The 20,460-nt window shown below is 42.9% G+C and overlaps 1 protein-coding gene and 1 pseudogene across 5 annotated transcripts in view; one reads left to right on the forward strand and one right to left on the reverse strand.

Annotated features, from left to right (window-relative positions):
* Positions 1 to 20,460, reverse strand: part of Tmtc1 (transmembrane O-mannosyltransferase targeting cadherins 1) — a 209,708-nt gene that overhangs the window by 101,821 nt on the left and 87,427 nt on the right. For all 4 annotated transcript variants that reach the window (XM_087658354.1, NM_001431791.1, XM_087658355.1 and 1 more), the window contains 2 exon segments: positions 5,471 to 5,552; positions 4,839 to 4,942 (listed from right to left, as the gene is read on the reverse strand). In XM_087658354.1, the coding sequence (XP_087514480.1) occupies positions 4,839 to 4,942; positions 5,471 to 5,552 (186 nt within the window).
* Rps4x-ps13 (ribosomal protein S4, X-linked, pseudogene 13) lies at positions 19,072 to 20,008 on the forward strand (annotated as a pseudogene). Its single transcript, NR_197407.1, is given in 1 exon segment — positions 19,072 to 20,008. The product of NR_197407.1 is annotated as a ribosomal protein S4, X-linked, pseudogene 13 (transcript).

Consider the following 20,460-nt stretch of genomic DNA (forward strand, 5'->3'; position numbering starts at 1 on the left):
CAGGGAAGAGCAGCTGCAAGAATCCATGTAGGATCATAACCTAGGTTACTTGTGTCATGAACCTGTAACAACACAGACCTGTTCTTTTGCCCCAAGATTTTGGTAAAGTTTAGGAACAAATGCCTTTTATGAATAGTATCTGTGAAGATATTAGCAAAAAAAAAAAGATTTATGTCTGCTTACATAGTTGGCACAGGAGTCAAGGATTTTCTTGATTACCTCTTCTTGATGGGAGATGCCCATGAGAACAAGGCCCACTCGGGAAAGCTGGAGTTTCTAGTTCCAGGAGAAACACCTGTGACTTTTTTGTGTCTCCAAGAGGAAAACCTAGGATGGTGTTGCCTTTGCACAGTGATGGGCTTTCTGTATGCTCTCATGTGAGTCAGTACAAGGACTTTAACACAGGATCTCAAACCGTAAGAAATCTCCATTTTACAACAGGACATGAGGGTACAAGTCTTTAGTCCCAGTACTTGGAAGCAGGGGCAGAGGCAGACGGATCAAGTCCAAAGTCAGACTGGTCTACAGAGAAAGGTCTGGACCAGCCAAGAGTACATAGCGAAAACGTGTCTTAACAAACAAAAAACAAAAAATTCCTATCTGTAGAGTAAAGGGACATCAGCAAACAGTGCACAACAAGTGTCTCTAAAGGCAATGGGCAGTCATTGGGATTAGGAGGCTTTACAGTCATTGGGATTAAGAGGCTTTACAGTGGTCACAAAATGGAGGAGAGGACAGTGCAGAGCTGGAAAGCATGAACACAACTGAGGCACCAAGGAGGTGGATTTCAGGAGCTAAAGACACTCAGGCCAGGGAACGGTGGGGTTACAGGAAGGGGAAGGCGGCAAGAAGAATGCCAGGACCGCAGCAATGAACAGGAAGCTAAGTATCAGAAAACCATCAACCTCCCAAATACCAGGAACAACTGGGCACAGCGTGGAGCACCACAGTCTGGTGGTAACTGTGAGGAGACACACAGAGGCAAGTTGTAAAACAAGGGGCAGACCATGAGGCTATAATGGAGATAGATGGTCTCATCCAAGATTGAGCAAATGAACGATTGAGGAATTCTCCATTGAAATGATATAGGAGCATATCTGTGGGGCATTTTCTTGATTACTAATTGATATAGGGGATCTCACCCTGTAGTGGGCAGTACCATCTTTAGAAAAGTAAGCCTAGACTATATAAGACAGTAGGCTGAGCAAGCCAGGGGAGGCAAGCCAGTCGGAAGCATTTCTCCTTGGTATCTACTTCAAGCTACTGCCTTGAGTTCCTGCCTAGGCTTCCCTCATTGATGGACTGTAAACTCTAAGATGAAATAAATCATTCCTCCTGAGGCTGCTTTTGGTCATGGTGTTTTATCACAACAGTGGAGAAGCACACTAGAATACTACCTGAGGTGAAGGAAATCACACCTATCAGGTCTCCCTGTATTAGGTTCTAAGGCGAGAATTGTAGCACAGTCAGTAGCAATGACATGTACTATAGTGAGCCAGGGCCTGTGTCACAGCCAACAGCACCCTGGACTCTCCTGCCACGCTGTTATACTGTAGATATGTTTCTTCCCAGACTTCTCATGATCAAACATACCACGGTGACTTTATGTCTTAGTTCAGTTAAACAGGAAACAGCTGAACACATGGGAAACACATCTAAAGAGCCGCAAGGACTTTCAAAGACAGCATACAAACAGTAAGTACAGCCACTACTAAATGAGGAGAAACTGAAAAGTGTCATCTGATGGGAGAGTAACCTTTATATGTTTTAAAAAATGAGATGGCAGAAAAGATGACTGTGAAAGTCCTACAAAGTTTACCAATCCAGTACAGGAAGTGGCTATGGGCTGCCCCAGGCCAGGAAACTGCAACCACTGGAGACAAACGTACCAGGAGGGTGAGGTCAAGTGAGCTCATAAGGGCTGTGTCATGGTTTGAACTTGAAATGTTGCCCATGGGCTCACTGGTCCCCAGCCACTAGTGCTGATTTGAGAAGTTGTGGGACCAGTAAGAGGTGGTTGCTGGGGGTGAGCCTTTGCACCTCACAGCTCAGCCTGGCTTCTGGCCTCTTTCTCTGCTCCCTAGAACAGTTAGCTACCATTTGCTCCCAGAGCTGTGGATTCAGTTACCTGACCAAGCCATCCTCTGAAAGCATAAACCAAAATAAACCTTTCCTCCCTTAAGCTGTTTCCATCAGGATTTCTGGTCTCAATATCATGGGAAAAAAAAAAAAAACTAATGTGGGGGATTTTGAAGTCTGAAACTCAAGAACAGAAATATATTATTTAAAATGAAGAATATAACCAGGCATAGTAATACAAGCTTATAATCTAAATACACGGGAAACCGAGGCAGGGGGATTGTTATGGGTTTGAGTATAGCCTAGGCTACTGAGTAAGCCCTGTTTCAAGACTCTAAAGGTGGAAGTGAAGGTAAGTAGCTGAGATACTCTATTCCATCACTTTGTTTAGACTGGACTAGCTGAATTAGATGGAAATGCCTACCAGACCTCACAGAAATCTACTTGTACCTTGGGAGTAATCGGCAAGACATGGAAAATATTTGCTCATTTGCCAGGAATTCCACCAGAAATTGTTGCCATTAGGCAACAACCAGAAGCAAAAGGCAGCCTTACCCTTTTGGTGACTAGGAAGGTATAGTAGTTAGGAAGGCCATGATCAGAGATCAAGTGTAGAATCCAGACACTAGGATCCTGAGCCAGACACTGGGGTTTGCTGGTAGCACAGGACATGAATGAAATAATCAGCTAGAGAGTTGAAAGCAGCATATTCTCTTTCCATGTCCCTGAAGCATTTGTTTTATCTCTCCACCCTAGCTCAGGTGCTGCTAAGTTCATGGAGTAGACCACATGTAACAATGAAGCTAAGAATAGCTGCTTCAGTTCATATACAAACAACTCAGTTGGAAATCACAAGGACAAATGACATCACCCTAGAGCTGAAATCACCCCACAATTAAAGGACATCACCTCCAAGTTGTGAGTGTGGTGGGTGTAGTGGTGTGGTGGGCATGGTGGGTTTGGTGGGTATGGTGCTTTGAATAAGAATGGCTCTCACAGACTCATAGATTTGAAAGCTTGGTCACCAAGGACTGGCACTATTAGGAGGTATGGCCTTGTTGAATTAGATGTACCTTTGTTGGAGGAAATGTGTCACTAGGAGTAGGCTTTGAGATCTCAGAAGCTCAGGCCAGACCCAGTGGCTCAATCTCTCTTCTAGCTGCATGCCCATCATGCAGAGTTGTAGAACTCTCAGCTGCCTTCCCAGCACCATGTCTGCCTGCTTGCCATCATGCTACCTACCATGATCACAATGGGACTAAACCTCTGAACATATAAGGAAGCCCTAACTAAATACTTTCCTTTATAAGAGTTGCTGTGGTCATGGTGTCTCCTCATAGCAATAGTAACCCTAAGTAAGAGAGAGGGCTCACCAAACAGAGACAAGATCTGATGTCCTGTTTCCTTTTAAAGATAAAAGGTAGCTGTTGGACCAGAACCCTTCATCCATGAACTGCCACATAAAAATACCTAGACAAAGAGCCTGGAGCCTGAATGTTAGTGACGGAGGTCTAAAAAGGACAGGCAACAGTACCAGGGAGCAGAATTTGAGATGTCAAGCTTAAGACTGAACAACACTTTGAAATGTATGAACTAACAACATCACCAAGTTTTTATATTACTTAAGAGCTAAACTAACCATTTAGGAAATGGTACTAAAGATCATGTCCATAACAAACAGGTGTCAAAAATGAAAGCAATTTCAACAGAATATTTATTATAAAAATATGTCAGATTGGGAAGATACTGTTTTTGAATGCTAAAATAAAGGTTTACATGAGAAAAGAGAGCAGAGCAGACTGTGTGGTTCAAGGGAAGGCTGGCTTGCACCAACCTGACCATCAGTATCAAAAGATAAAATATACAGATAAATATTTAAAAAGAAAAAGAAAATCTCACAAAACATAAGAAACACCATACAGGCAAAAACAAGTAATGACGTATATTAAAACATGTACACTAAACTGACTGGGCATATAAAGACTGATGCCTGACATAAGACTGGGGTCAAAATTCTATAATCTTTAAGGAATACCAATAAGCCCAACCATAAATCATCTACTCATCAAGTTCAGTTTTAAGATTTGTCATAAGCTGAGGGTGGTGGCACTTGTCTCTCATCCTAGCATCTGGGAGGCTGAGGCAGGAGATCTTAAGTTCAAGTGAGACCCTATCTGGAAACAAAAGGTCTGCCATGTTTTATATTACATTACAAAAATATATTCACCTAAATAGTAAAGGTTACTTCCATAAAATTATCATTTTAATGATATAACATCATAAGATATTTATAGCATATATGTCTATGGAAATAATAAAACATGATATCTTCATGTTTAAAACACCACAGAGACTATAATCTGAAGCTATTTAAATTTGTAAACGTGATCATATCTTAAAGCAGTGCACAACAGCAGACTCAATGTACCAGGATCATTCATCAACATCACTTCCTAATTCCACATCTCCAGAACTTCTGAGGATGTAAAAGGCACAGTTACCACTCTTTGCAAATACCACTCCTTTCTGCTAGTTGTTCTGAGCCTTCCTTGGTTTTAGGTTATGCTGTCTAACCAATCTCTGCACACATCTCTGTGCTGTGCTCTGTAATGCTTGTTTTAAAAGCCACCCAAAAGATATGTACACGAATGCATTTGCAATGCATGAGACCTGTTATTTTGTACAAATGATTCATGGTAATAAAAATATCCAACAACACTAAGTACCAAATAAAGTTTACAGAAGGTGCATGCACTGACCTGGTAAGGATGTACGGCGAGAATGAAGCTGGGTTGTCCTGCTCTGAGAAGAGGGGCATAGTTCCTCCCATTATCCACAGGCGGAAATACAAAATGACAGTCACCTTGGAGGAATGAGAAGACCTGGTGAAATGTCCACTCATACCTCTTCCATTTTTGTTCAAGCATTCTGATCATCTATGAAAAGTGGAGTCAACTGTCCTCTACCTTACAGATGATGGATAACCCTGCCTGTATAGGCCTGACCCCAAACCACAATACAGGAAACCATCCAGCTGAGCTTTCAAACAAAAACTGCCTGGACAAGCAGTAGGTGCTGTATCTATGCCTCTGGGTACCACCAGACTGTATGCTGTGTGTAGCAGTAGATAACTAATACAGCCAGGTCACTTTGGAAACTCTCTGGAAGGACTCTAACCCCTGTGTCGTTCACACTATGCCACTGGGTTCCCATGTGTGCTTTCATATGTACCTCTGTTCAACAGTAACATTTACCACCTGCAAACCTTCGTTACGAGATGATAATGGCAGTGAGTTTATTAAATAATCTAGAGCATATCTCTGAGTTGAAACACTCCCGAAATGAAAACAACCTTTACTAGCTACATTTGAAATACATATTATATACTTACATAACTGATAACCAGAATGGCCCGCTTCAAAAACGGTCTCAGGGTAAGCAGGAAGCTTCTGTTGCTGTTTCCTGTTAGACACCTGAAAGAGGAAAGGAAAGATGAGCCTCCTAAGAGCAACCTTCTATAGCACAATGTTCCCCTCTGTGAAGATACTGAGCTCTGGGAAAACACTGAGGACCTGACTTTGGAGCCAGGGCATATGGCTTTCAACACCCCATTCTGCCGCATGCAGTTTGAGAAGTGGAAACTGTAAAACCATCTTTTATTTGCCTGACATAATTGTCATCTCTGAGGCTTACTGCCTGTCTGTTAACCTAGGCCTAGTCCTGGAAGCTCTAGACTCTGTATAATCTTATCTAGGCTAAGAATGTTTTCAGCCTCTAAGACTTATTGCTGAGTAAGCTCACCTTTTCTAGTTCTTTCTAAACTCTGGCTGGCTGGTTCAACTCAGCCACTTTGGCTCAAACTCCTGATTCAATCTGGCTTCTCTCTTGGTCTCTGACTTTTTGCTCTGATTGGCTTCAAACTAACTGGCAATCTGTTCTAATCTTCTGGTTCCTTCTCATTCTCTGGCCTATTCTGTCCTCACCTGTGTCTATCTTGTTCTCTCTGAAACCTATCTCTGTAAAACTCTCCTAGTAAAGCTGCCTCCTTTCTCTCTGCACTGCTCTCTTAAGTATCTTCCCTTTCCTCTCTTTCTTCTCATGAAAGTTGGACATATCCTACTCTGTCAAATCTTTCTGTGCTTTGGCACTTTGTCTGCCACTTAGACATCACTTTCAAACATGGGAGACTCCTTTTACAAGCTAACTTTATCTTCATTGTTTGGGATTGAAGACCTGTGCCTAGGGTGTGCCTGTATTCCAGCCAGAGGGATTAAATGTGTGTGCTAAGAGCTGAACCACACTACTACTACAACTGTGTAGTGGGTTGATCTGATATTACTTGTATTCAAATGTCAAATTCTATACCCCAAGACCTGGTTGCTCCAAGATGAGCAAATCCTTACATATAGCAATGTTTGTTGTATAAATCTTGCCCCCCAAGTTACCTATTTACAAAGATGGGCAGAAGAGAAGTAGGCAGGGCTTCAGTTCCTGGGCTTGGGGACTGAGGCAGATACCATAAGGAAAGAAGATGAGGAGGGAGGAGGAAAAAGGCTTCACAGGGTAGGTGGATCCTATGTGCATGGCCATGAGGGCCAGCCAGTTATAGTAGAAATGTCCCAGGTAGAATATGGCAAGTGGTATCTCAGGATTACTAACAGGAGAGTAGACAAAATAGCTTAGAGTGTTAATATCTGCCCAGCTCTAGTGTTTTAGTATTAAGGCTTGTTATAAACATAAAGGGCTTGCCTCTTTTATTTGGGAACTAAATGATCTAAGGTGGAATAGAAACCTTCAAATAATATTTACCACAACACACCTAGACAGGTTTTTTCAGTAAATTACACAGTCTCAGGGTTCACAGTGAGATTGAATATCCTACAACAGGAAACAGCTTTCCTCATCTCTCAAAATAGATTACATCTATTTTGCTCATTTAAAAGGTAATAATATGTACTTTCTGGGAACACTGTAAGAAATAAGTGAGATGATAAATAAAACAGGATGCAGTCTTGTTAAATAATAAATATTGCCATCCCATCTGTCCCTGACACACCTATACACTCTGATAACAGGAGTTTACTTTTACCTCTCTATATAATTTGAGCGTACAATATCTTCAACTCACAAAAGATCTCACAATTGTCCCTGTAGAACAAGGATGCCAAGATTATGTGAATGTAAAACACATGGAGCTTCTGGGGCGGATCAAAGACCTCTGATATACACTGAAGATTTTTCTCACTTGCTTACTGGCCTCTGTTCTGGGAAACAAATTAGATTTCAGGACTATCAGCTTCAAGAAGGTCAGAGATTAGTGGAGAGCCTGCATCTGCCATGGTCCCCACTGGTTCAAAGTAGAAGCTGCAGCTTTGTGAATGGACTGGCTGGCTTCTGAGGTTAACAAGCCCCCTGTGAAAACATAAAGGGTCCATATCCCCTCCATGGGAGCTTGCACACTTTAGTCAAGCAGAGAAAAGAAGCTGAACTCAATCACATAATCCCACTGGCATTCCCCTGTGCCTTATGCTCCCCAATGCTTTTCATTCAGTTCTTTCACTTCTTTAAATCCGTTTCTCCCCTCAAAGGATTTTCCTCTTAAAATTTGCATTTGAATAATGGCTCTCTGCTGGAGAGAAACTTTGGCCCAGACACTGCTTTTCAGTAACACCTGAGCGGGTCAGAATCCTGCTGAGACAGGTCCAGCCTGTGCTAGCTCAAGGAAGATGTGTGGCCACTGTTGTGCAGCACACGTTCTGTAACTGCAGGAAAGAGGCATCTTCACTCAAATACAGGCCTCTCCCTTCCTTCTTTTATGTCTCTTCTTCTGTGTTCCCCTTTCTCCACTCAGATCTTTTCCTCCATGCTCCCTTTCTTCCCTTTCAGGTTCATAAAAATTTCTTAAGTGACGAATACTCAGAACTGGCAACCCAAGTGCTTGATGATTAGAGAAAACGAACAGGTATGAAGCCATCAAATAGAGTTCGCTGCTTACAAGTTCTAGACAGGTCCATCTTCTAGAGCTGCTTCTGAGTCCTTCCTTCTCTTCTGGGACCCTAGCAGAGAGTAAGGCATGGGGCCAGGCCAGGAACACTGTGGCTGCCTTAACGCTGCACAGCAGCTGCTCCTGACTGGGGACTGAAGAGTCTGGAGTGGTACAGGCGCGTGCCTGCGTGCGTGCATTTGCTTTTACTGAGGCAGTCCTCGGCTCCTGTGTTTCGGCAGCTGGGCTGTTATTCCACAGCAGTAGCACAGAGCAGCATGTGCATCCCTTTCTGGGCTCTGCCACCTCATGACTGTCATTTTCAGGTAAACCAAACCAAGACCAGGCCTTGGCACTTCTGTTTTTTCAAGGATGCGGGGTAACTCACAGCAGACAAGTCAAGGAAACAGACAGGGGCTAGGAATGATGCTGAGGAGGGCAAGAGTGAGAATGTAACTGAACTTCCCAGGCGATTGCACTTGGAGTCCCTTCCATTTGCAATCTTCTGGGAAGTTCAGTTACATTCTCACTCTTGGGTTGCCAGCAATACATTTCTCCAGCCCTCTCTGTGGCTTGTTTAACGGTGGAAAAAATGAGAAGTGGCTTTCCTTTCTGCAGAACAAGCCACAGAGTTTAGGGGTTTTCTTGAGGTTACACTGAGACAATGCTGCCATACATCATTTCTGATAGTTTACTACGATGGATATTTTAGTAACCATATTTATAACATGTCTTCTAGTTCAGACATTCTTGGTGAAATTCTATTTCCACAAAAAGGAAATAGAATAGGGTAAGGGTACCAAATGATTTACTCTCAAAATATAGCATTCCAAACTCACGAAAGCCTGAAATGGCACAGAGATTCTTGGTGGAAAATCAAGATGTCAAGATTTCTATTTTAAGGTGTGGACCACAGTAATGACAAAAATGAGACATACAACACAGTGCTATTTCTGGAGAAGCGTTGAATAGGTGGGAGTCTGATGTGCTCTGTTCTCTATATTCCCTCCTCCACTCTTGTGATTTCCCCATTGATCTACTTCTTATCGCCTGAACAATGACCAAGAGAAAAACGCAGCATTAGTAATACTCACAACTAACAGTACATGCCAGACATGTACTTTTACAGCTTGTATGCTATTTACAATGATTCCATGAGACCAAAAAATTAGAATTTTTAAACCTGATTTCTCAGTGATTCATTTCAATCATAAAAACATGCTACTACTAATACTTTATTAACTTACTTGTGTGTTTGCTTACTTTTGAGACAGGATGTCACTAAGTTGTCCGTTGTGCTGGCCTGGTTCTCAGTACGTAGCCCAGGCTGTCCTCAAACTCATGGCCATCCTCCTACCCCAGCCTCCATCATACTAAGATTATAGATGAATGCCACCAAGCCTGGCTATATAACCTAATTCTCCCTAAAATTTGCACATTCCTTACAAAGCTACAGAAAGTATCACCACCACCAAAATCCAAGCTACCATGGAAGCACTATACTCAGAACTATGGATCAAGGCTTCTGTCCTTTTTGTGTTCATGGCTTAGATTAAGTTTACAGGATCCCTGTTTCCTCCTTTATCAAAAAAAAAAAAAAAAAAAGCTAAATAGTTTCAGGGTTCCTAAAAGATTGTAGTTTTTGGATGTCTTCATCAACTAATGACATCATAAACTCATAAACCACCATAAAAACAAAAACAAAAACCCACAAAATAACCAATCAAGAAAAAAGGATTCCATGGCACCCATGAAGAAAACACTAGTAGATACTCTACTTTGAAGAGATAACTAGAATGTTCAGTTATAGGCAATGATTTAGCCCCAGCCTGGGAGACTATTATTGACAAATGAAGCATTTTAACCACCTTTAATTTCTGCCAAATAAAAACAAAAGATGAAGATTATATCTGAAGTGATTTCCCTAATCGATGCTCCACCCACATTCCAGGTCTCCTGTTATATGAAGCAGCTACCTTTGAAGGCAAACAAGAACATCACTGCATGTCCAGGACACCCTTTCCTTTCCTTTCAGCTAAAACTACAAGTGAAAGCTGAGCATGCTCAGAAATGCTTGTCTGCCATTCTCCAGGACCTTGAGCTTAGCATGGTCAAAAAATGTCTCTGCAGTCCTTTCTTAATTATGAGCTTAAACTGAGCACGTTCAGGGATATGTTCGCTTCTGTGTGAACATGTACGTGTACAAGCTCCTGATGAGAGCCCCATGCTTCCCATTGAGAGAGTGTGCTGCTTTGTAAGTGGTTCCTTTGCTTCCCTGGCCTGCAGCACACAATGATCTTCCACCTTTTATTTAACAGCCGTGCTCCTTTTGGCTTTGTGCTTACTGAGACTCAGACCCACTGTGTTCAGTTACACACCCACAGTTGTGTTAATTACTCGGTGTTAAAACTGAAACTCATCCTTCAGTTAGTCAGCCCTCAAATTCTGGGGAGAGACTTTAGCTGAGACCAGAATGATGATGACACAAAATCACCTACCCATAGTCTTGAGTGATACAGAATATGTGCTATTCTGAGTCACCAACCTTCATTAACACAGTTTCCATGTTAGTAGACATTAACAAGGATGATAATTCTTTAGTAAGACTAGAGTCAGAACTTTCTTCTATGTCCATCTGAGTACTGTTTTATAAACTCCATTTTCAGCAAGCATCCTGCTTTGTCAGTTTTCCAAGATCTCTATCTCTGTTATCTGGTTAGTTTTTATTGTCAACTGAGGGAACCTTGGTGGAGGGAACCTAAGTTAGGGAAGCACCTTCATTAGATTAGTCTATGAGAATGTCTGTGAGGCATTTTCTTAATTATTGATGTGAGAGAGCACATTCCACTGTGGGTGGTGTCATTACTAGACAGGTAGTCCTAGAAAGCATAAGAAAGATAGTTAAGAAAGCCATAAGAGCAAGCCAGTGAGCAGCATTCTCCATGGTCTCTGATTCAGTTCCTGCCTCCAGGTTTCTGCTCTGGTTTTCCTAATGATGGACTCTAAGGTATAAGCTAAATATACCCTTCCCTCCTCAATTAGGTTTTGGTCAGTGTTTTTACCATAGCAACAGGAAGCTGAACTAGAGCACTCTGGGTATTTTTACTTACCCTTGTAACCTGGTGGTTCTTCATTCTCTACCAGGTGATACTTGGATACCCTGGCCAGTCTTTAGCCACAGCCCACATTTCATTTAGACAGAATTCTTTATCCACGAGGTTTTCTTACAGGGATTTTCTAATCCCCGCCCTCACTACAAGCTCTGCTCTTGGCTATAAATTTCCACTCACAGCTATACTCAAGGTTAAACTCAAACTCTCTTTGCTACTACAAAATGCCTTTGCAGCAATTTCTGAACATATCTCAACAGACCTGCCTGACCTTGAAGAAAGTCTTCCTTCTCATGCTTCACAAGTATTATGTGAATAGATTTTCTTTCACACACATTTCAAGATCAATAAAGCCTAGTAACCCAAGAAGAAGTCTAAAAGGTCTTCCTTTTCCACCTCTCAACCTCTTTTGTGTTTTTCTTATTCTCCAGCACTAGACTGGAGTATGAAGTGTTTTGATTTGGGATGCGACAGCAGGTTGAAGGATGACAAGTATCTGAATAGCGTGGTTTCCCCTTTAAAATATGCTGATGACTAAAATGGACATTGTATTAGATCCACCAGCTTTTCTCATAATCTGTATATCACATAATTTTTGCCTAAGTGTCAGCTACAGATGGTGAAACCAGCTGTGTAGTGGTTTGAATAAAAATGGCCCCCATAAGTCCATAGGGAGTACACTCTTAAGAGGTGTGGCCTTGTTGGAGTAGGTGTGGCTTTGTGGAGAAAGTGTCAATAAGGTGAAGGCTTAGAGGCTCAAGCCAGGTCTAGTGTGGCATTTACTTCCTGCTGCCTGCTGATTCAGATGTAGAACCTTGAGCTACCCTCTCCAGAACCAAGTCTGCCTGCATGCCATGATGCTTCCCACCATGATGATAATGGACTAAACTTCTGAACTGTAAGGCAGCCCCAATTAATGGTTTCCTTTATAAGAGCTGCCGTGGCCATGGAGTCTCTTCACTGAAGCAAAACCCTAAAACAAGCAGCTAAATGTCACTGTTCAGCCGTACACCAACACCAATCAGTTATATACAACTATCAGAAATACCTCCAGAATACCAACCACACTAACTTAACCTCCTTTTCACATTCAAAATAATAAGGGACGTCGGTGAAGAATTACATACTCTGAGGGCAGAAAGAAGTTAAATTCAGATCTTTTGGGATAACAATCCCAAAACAGTTTTCCTTGAAAGAAAAAAAATGTTTTCTCACTTTTCTAAAATATAGCAAAGACATAGTTTACATTTGAAATGATTATAAGCTAACCATAACCTAAAATCAGAGCCTTCTTTAATGCACTGCCTTGAACCCAGAAGTTCCTTCTCTTCACTGTGTCAGCAGCAAAGCCTCTCCACAGAGGGTCTTATTTGGATGTTGCCTTTCCTTGTCCCATGGTTCTGATGGGAGGTGGGAGCTGTTCTGAGAATCCAGTGGTACATTTCTAAGTTCAGCCCCTTCAGAAATCTAAATCCACCTTCCATGTTTCTTCTGAAACTTCAAACCCTTAAAATTTCCTCTTATTTATAAAGAAACCTTTGCTTAGATGGCCACATAGAACAGTAGAAATAAGACTGAGAGACCACAGGGGAGAACGATTTTCTGTTCTCTTTACCATTTAGAAAACCAAAAGCTGAAACTACAAGGGAACAAAACACTCAGGTAGTTTTACAGTTTTACAAAGTTCAGGCTGTACAAGTATGAAGACCTGAGAGCAGTTTGTAGTGTAGTAACACTAGTGTGTATTCCCAGTGTTGGGGCGTCAGAGACAGAAGTTCTAGGGCTCACTGGCCAGAGTCTAACAAAAGAGACAAGCTTCAGGTTCAGTGAGAGACACTGACTTATCCATACACATGTGTATACATGTTCATGCATGGATGGACACGCATGCACGCACACAAGCATGCACGCACGCATGCACATGGGTTAGGGTTAGGGTTAGGATAAAGGGAAACTTGGAGAAGGTCATGGTTCTTCCATGTCAAAAGTTAATGAAATTGGGCTTCATTAATTTAGTCAAAGGACCCACTTCAGATTTCCTCCACAATTAATTTAGACATCATTCCTGGTTTTTAATTCTTCTTACAAGGAATGGTAAAAATTCAGTTTTGCCTTTCAGCCACAGTTCCAACACTGTCCTTGGCAGGTGCCTGTCTCTGTACTGAGTGCTGCCACATTCTTTTCCTGTTAGCTCTGCTATGACAGGATTGGGGGCTGTTCCCGCTAATAAAGCATGGACCCTTCACTTGGGCTTGCAGACACCCAATGGAAGCTTAACAACGTGAAAGTTGGACATCTCTGCCCTCTTTTCAGACTGTAACTTTGCTTCCTTAAACGTTAGGAAGCTCGGCTATGAACATAGACACATTAATCACACAAGGGGTGTCTCTTAAGGATATAAAATCACAGTGCATCTCAAAGGGAATAAGAGATAGCTTATTCCAGTAGGTAAATATGAACAACTGTGGCTAGGTCACATTTGTTTACCCCAAATAACATATTCCAAGATGGTAACAGTTTGGCGAAGTTTTCATACCAACATAACAAAGAAAGTCACAAATCAAAGCATTTTTCAAATACATTAGTAGAAAACTGAGGTAGGCAAATTACAGCAAAGTGGGGACATCTTCGCTATTGGCCTTAGATGCTGTTTGACAACAGGCTTGGCCTTTGTTACTGTGCACCAGTGGTCTGTTGGGACACTGCAAAAAAGGACTTATCTAATATCACAATGGATTTTAGGTAAAACACAGAGGTGAGTGATTAACTGTCACTCTGGAGACTAAACATAGCCCTAAATAATTTAGCCTTTGGATCTGTAACACTCAAGATGTCCACAGTCACCAAAGCTTTTAGTCCTCCAATCAGCCTTGTACCATATACAAAGATACAGCTTTTTACCCCCTAGGACTTCCATTCACAATGTCTAAATGATGTTAATGCAAGGTTAATTAGCCCTAACTGTTACTAGCTTTCCTCCTCCCTCTTCAAGACTGAAGAGTCATATCATATTTAACTGGGACACTGTTGTAAGCTCTGTATTATTAAAAGGCATTTATGGATGTTAATGGCATTATACGTTTAGCCTTAGTCTGTATGTAAAAAACAAAATAAAACCCACAGACTGGATAGTTTATGGAGGACAAAAATCTGTTTTCTACAATCATGGTGTCTGCAAAGACCAAGATCAGCACCAACACTGGCATGTGGTGATGTCCTGTGCTCTGGAGAGGTGAGCTCACCAGAGCCTCTTTTACAGAGGCATCAACAGTTAGGTGTTGTGGCTCATACCTTTAATCCCTGCACTCAAGAAACTGAGGCAGGAGGATTGCTGTGAGTCTGAGAGCCTGAACCATGTTATAAAACATGTCTAAGAAGCTCCAACAACTCCTGAGGACTCTACATCAGGAGTTAGCCAGCCAACTCCCCTAACCTCCATCTTTTAATGCTTCCATAGTATAAGGCTCACCTGAATTTGGGTGCTGGGAATCAAGTAAAATTAACATGAGATTGAACAGCAGATAAAGTGTTCGTGTGCTATTATCATAAGAACTACTGATACAAGAGTGAGATAAGATGTGGGTGTTAAATATCTTAATGAGTTTCCAACTCTCTTATGAATTGGAAATTAACTTGAAAAAACATAATAGCTTTTTACTGATGAGAATATTAAAATTTCCAAAATATGAATTTTTGAATAGATAGATGACGGTAGAGAGATGGCTTAGTAATTAAGAGCATGCTTTGCTCTTAAAGTGGACCCAAATCCTAGCACCCATGCCAGGCAATTTATAGCCACTTTTAACTTCAACTCCAAGAGATTCAAAGCCCTTTTCTGGCCTCTGTAGGCACCTGCACATTGCCCCTGACTCTCTGATATAAGGAGACAGACAGACAGACACGCGCACACACACACACACACACACACACACACACACACACACACACACACTCACAATATTAAGAATTTCTTCTGAAAGGGTCTATAACATGTTCTTATAGAACAGCACTTATGCATCAAAGAGCTTGTTGCTATCCATTCTGTTAGTTCCTGAGAGATCCTTGAGGTTGCCAGAACAGAGATCATCACTCCAGATAAAAGATCCAAACCACATGAACAGCCTCAGACCAGAATGGAGTTGTGTGATAGACTGCTCAATGCCTTCCTCTGATATCATGCGTTCTCTCCTGTGACCATGCATTCTTCTCTCTCACCACATACTCTGTTTCCCTTCATTTCCATCCATCCACACTGGTAGCACACCAGCTATATTAAGTGATCCGTGTGATGAGATCACAGTAACTTGCAAATATACACCACCTTTGCAGATAAACCCTAGGACTAACTAAAAAACCTACTGCAAACCACACTGTAATATTTTCTGAACCTTACTAAGAAACTTGTGACGGATACGGTTAAGCTATTAAGGAACATATAATATTAATACTGTCTGGGCAAACCAGCAAAATGTACTTTGGGTTACCATTTAGTGACTGTCTACCATATATCCTGACTCTGAGCATGTTCTGACAAGATGAACACTGTTAATATTTCTCTTTTGCAAGAGAAAATTGTGGCATTCATGGCCCAGTACTTTGTCCAAAGATCCCACAGGAAGTAAAAGATGGGAGGCAGAATACAAATCCAACTTGTACCTTTTCTATACACAGTCTGCTGCCCATCCAGTCACTGTCAGCAAAACTATCTCCATCTTCCTAAGATGCCTGAAGTTGGGATACATCCCTCTGGAGAACAAACATCAGGTACACATGCTGAGATGGATTCAAACTCAGACATAGCTGATCGATTCGGAAAGTGAAGAGAATGCCTACTACAACTTCATCATTATGAAAAGTAACAAGTTACTCACATAACAATATTCAATTTGACAGGGAAAGTACCAGGAACAGAGCCAGGCCTTAGAAGCACTACATGAAAGGAATAAATGCATTATCTAATATTTAAATAACAGCTAATGCTTGCCAAGCACACAACAGGGGCCAGAAACTGCTCCCAACACATTACTCTGCATCTACATTCATATGATTAAGAAGCAAATGTTACTAGGGAAACTGAGGCATTAAAAAGCAAACCAACCATCAGCAGAATCAGGATGTGAATCTGTGTCCTGGCCCCTAACCATCCCTATCTTACTACCCTGAAGGGCCACTGTTGTGCTTTCCACCCTGCCCCAAGAAGGCAGCACAAGATAAAGAGCTACAGATCAGAGAAAGAGTCAGTATGAGCTGGGAAAGGAAAGGAGCTACAAAGGAGAGGTGCTGCTTGGCCTGAGGCTGGAGAGATACTGAAGACATGAGTGTGGATGGTAAGAGGGGTCAAGAAGAAGTGCCTGAGGAGGATGAGCAAACAACAAATAGCTCAGCGAGGCAACAGCATTTGGTACACTCCTGAGAGTGTCCCAAAACTGAACCTAAAATCAGAATAAAGATGTTAAGATGGAGGTTCAAGGCCTGAAAGGTAGAAGTAGAATAGCATACATGATTGATGTTGACTTTGGCTCCCCTTTTGCTAGGCTTCCTCTGAGGCAGAGTGAACTTGCCTGGAAGATTTTGTCTCCTAGGCCTGTTTCATCCTTGCCTGTTGTTATACGAGGACCATGTCCACTAAGAACCTGCAGCAGGTTAGAGAAAGAAAAAAACTCTTTCTCTACTTCTCCCACATACCCAATGCTCATGGCTTCCTAGGAGTTTCAACATGATCAACACCTAGGCAATCCCTGGCCATTCTGCTGGTGGGAGAGGTTACTGGTCCCATCAGTGTCTGTGAGGTCTCTTTCGTTTGTGGTGTCTGTACAGATGAAGGTGAAGGTCAGGCTGGTCTACTTTGTCTGTCTTTCTCCTCCCTGCTTTTACAGTTGACCTAGCCCTGGGGTCTGTGTTACAGATCCCGTGTGCTTATATTTAGGACAGAGAGAGGAGAAAGTCTCACCCAATCATTACCAAGCCACCTTTTCCAATTTTGCTTTCAATTAGAGCTCCTCTGAGCCCTCCTCACCTCAACTCACATGCTCAACAGCAAACTCAAGGCCTTTCCCATGCCTTCATGTATTGAGTTCACTAGTAAGCTAAGTAGGACATTAGGCAGCTTGGGCTTCCCTGAGCAAGGCATGCCCTAGCTACATGGTAATCTACATGGTCTGCAGTCAACACAGATGTCTCAAGAAGCCCACACTACTTACAGAATGTGGAAGAGGTCAACTTAATCCCACCCATAATTCAATGGGCAAATACAGAAAGGATCTGCTGTCCACTGAGGTCTACCATTCCCAGCATTGTTGAAAGGGAAGAGAAGCAAAATAAAGCGTTTTCCTAGAAGCTAAAGATTTATTCAATCTTCATGGTACTGTACTCTGTGAATTCACTATGGGCACACAGGGCATGCAATGAATTGGATTGTGTACATGCAAGAATGCTGGCTGAGGAGGAGCCCACTGAGGTGGCCCACGCTGGTTCATCAGTCTGTGTGCTCAGATGTCAAGTGACTTACCTGAGAAAGGGGACCTTTTCCTAATTCACTCGAAACAAGCAAAAGGTGCCATGGACCTAAAATCATGTTGCACCCACGCCTGATGTTTTCAGCTTGCTCCTTTATGAAAAGATCCTTATAAGTAGCAGAGGCCCTGGTCTCTTAGTGGTTAATATTCCTTGTGTAGTAATGACTTTTACAGAGACTTGTTTAGTCTAGTTTTCATCCTCTTGGAAGCCACTTTCATTTGTTGAAGAAGCTAGTATCACATGTCACTAAATTTCCAGTCACTGGGCCATGAGTAAAGTTACCAAACAAAGAATAGCAGTTTTTCCCCCTCCAACAGGGGTGTTTCCCTTACACATTCAGTTCAATGGCTTTCCTTCCTGTCCTGTCCTTTCCTTTTTTCTTATGAGACACAATCTTTTTGTCTGGCTGGCCTAGAACTCATTTTGTAGACCAAACTAACCTTGAACTCAAGAGACCTACCTGCCTCTGCCTCTGGATGCTAAACTTAAAGGCATGAGCCACCACACCCAGGCAGCTCAATTTACTGAGTCACACTCAAGTATAATTTTCTAAGCACGTAAACTGCTATGCTACCTTTATAAGCCCTGCTGGTTGCAAGGTCTGATTTTCAGCAAATGTATTCTCCCTATTCTAAATTGCACAAAACTGTCTTCTGAACGTTATCCACAGGTTTATACACATGGGGTTGGACTGTCCTCAAAAATGGCAACTAGTCCAATCTGCTCAGCACTTATCTGGAGTTGTATATATACGATATCCTGAATATCAGATTATTTACGTTATGATTCATAATAGCAAAGTTACGGTTATGAAGTAGCAACAAAAATAATTTTATAGTGGGGGCGTTGCCGCATTAGGAAGGTTTGAGAGTCACTGGGATGGTGGGTGTCTTAAAGAAGACACAAACAAAATGCGTTTACGAAATAGTACTAAGGGGCTGTTTAGATGGCGTAAAATGGTAAGAGGGCACGGTGCCTCTAAACATGCGGACCTAACTCCAGCTCCCAGGCCCTACTCGCTAGAAGAGAACAAACTCCCAGGAATCATTCTTACAGGCACGCACAGCACGCACGTACACGTATAGGCACACACGCAAGCACGCATACGCATGCTCGTACCACTCATGCGCACACACAGACTAAGGGACTAAATGTAATAAAATTAGTATAAAATACGTATTCAAGTGAGTTTTCTTGATCTTACTGACTGCATTCTCCCTGAAGGCAGGTAGCTTGCCTTGCTCCTCATCAAGAGTTCAGGCAGAAAAGCTCCTTAACTCAGAGCCCTGTCAGCGCCGCTCCTCCAGATGGCGCTAGGAAGTTCCGCCCACTGGAAAGGACCCGGATGGGCGGGGTTTCTCAATTGCGCGCGCAGCTCTCCTCACTCGCTTGTGCTCTGGGAAGGAGAAGGGTGTGTTTCCGCTTGCTGCTCCGCCATGGCTCGCGGTCCCAAGAAACACCTGAAGCGTGTGGCGGCCCCACGTCACTGGATGCTGGACAAACTGACCGGCGTGTTCGCGCCCCGGCCATCTGCCGGCCCGCACCGCCTGCGGGAGTGCCTGCCGCTCGCCATCTTCCTGAGGAATAGGCTCAAGTACGCTCTGACCGGCGATGAGGTGAAGAAGATCTGCATGCAGCGCCTCATTAAGGTCGACGGCAAGGTCAGAACCGATGTGGCCTACCCAGCTGGCTTCATGGATGTCATCAGCATAGACAAGAGCGGTGAGAACTTCCGCCTGGTCTACGACACCAAGGGCCGCTTCGCGGTGCACCGCATCACGCCCGAGGAGGCCAAGTACAAGCTGTGCAAGGTGAGGAAGGTCTTCGTGGGTACCAAGGGCATCCCGCACCTCGTGACGCACGACGCGCGAACCATCCGCTACCCTGACCCGCTCATCAAGGTCAACGACACCGTGCAGATCTCGCTAGACAGCGGCAAAATCACCGATGCCATCAAGTTTGATACCGGCAACCTGTGCATGGTAACCGGAGGCGCCAACCTGGGCCGCATCGGCATCATCACCAACCGCGAGCGCCATCCTGGCTCCTTTGACGTGGTCCATGTGAAAGATGCCAACGGCAATGGCTTCGCCACCCGCCTCTCCAACATCTTCGTGATCGGGAAGGGCAACAAGCCGTGGATCTCCCTTCCTCGAGGAAAAGGAATCCGCCTCACCATCGCCGAAGAGAGAGACAAGAGGCTGGCAGCCAAGCAGAGCGGGTGAAGTGGACTCTGAGGGACGTTGGGGGGAAGGGGCGTTTAAATTTGTTTATACTTCAAGTTAAGCAGCCTGTTGAATTAAAAAAGCAAGTTTCTTTCTGGTTGCCTATGTTTCTTCCCGTGCCACACTGTACCATAATGGGGGAACCACCCAGACGTTTGTTCACCTCATTTTTAAAAGAGATGGGTATGTTCAAGGTTTGGTTAGTTAACCTTGCCGATAACTGAACCAGTGGAACTTCTTTGTTTCTTTTAATGTGCTAGGTTTAGGATTCAGTATCCATAGGTCAATGAAATTAGTAAAAAAACTTAAGTCTTAGACGTCAGCTTCTCCCCTTCTCAGGAGAAGAAGAGGAGGAGATGGGTGGGGGAAGCTTGGAGAAGAGGGGAATGATATTGGGACGCAAAGTAATTATTAAATAAATATAAAAATAAATAAAAGCCTCTTTAACATCCAAAAACTTAAAGTTATGAGGTATTAAAAATGGGATTGCTGTTCTAACTCCCAGGAAAGTAATTTAACAAAAATGCTGAAACGTCACATCTAATTT

This window comes from Rattus norvegicus, chromosome 4 (assembly GCF_021556685.1).
Source record: "Rattus norvegicus strain SHRSP/BbbUtx chromosome 4, alternate assembly SHRSP_T2T, whole genome shotgun sequence".
NCBI classification, from domain to species: Eukaryota; Metazoa; Chordata; class Mammalia; order Rodentia; family Muridae; genus Rattus; species Rattus norvegicus.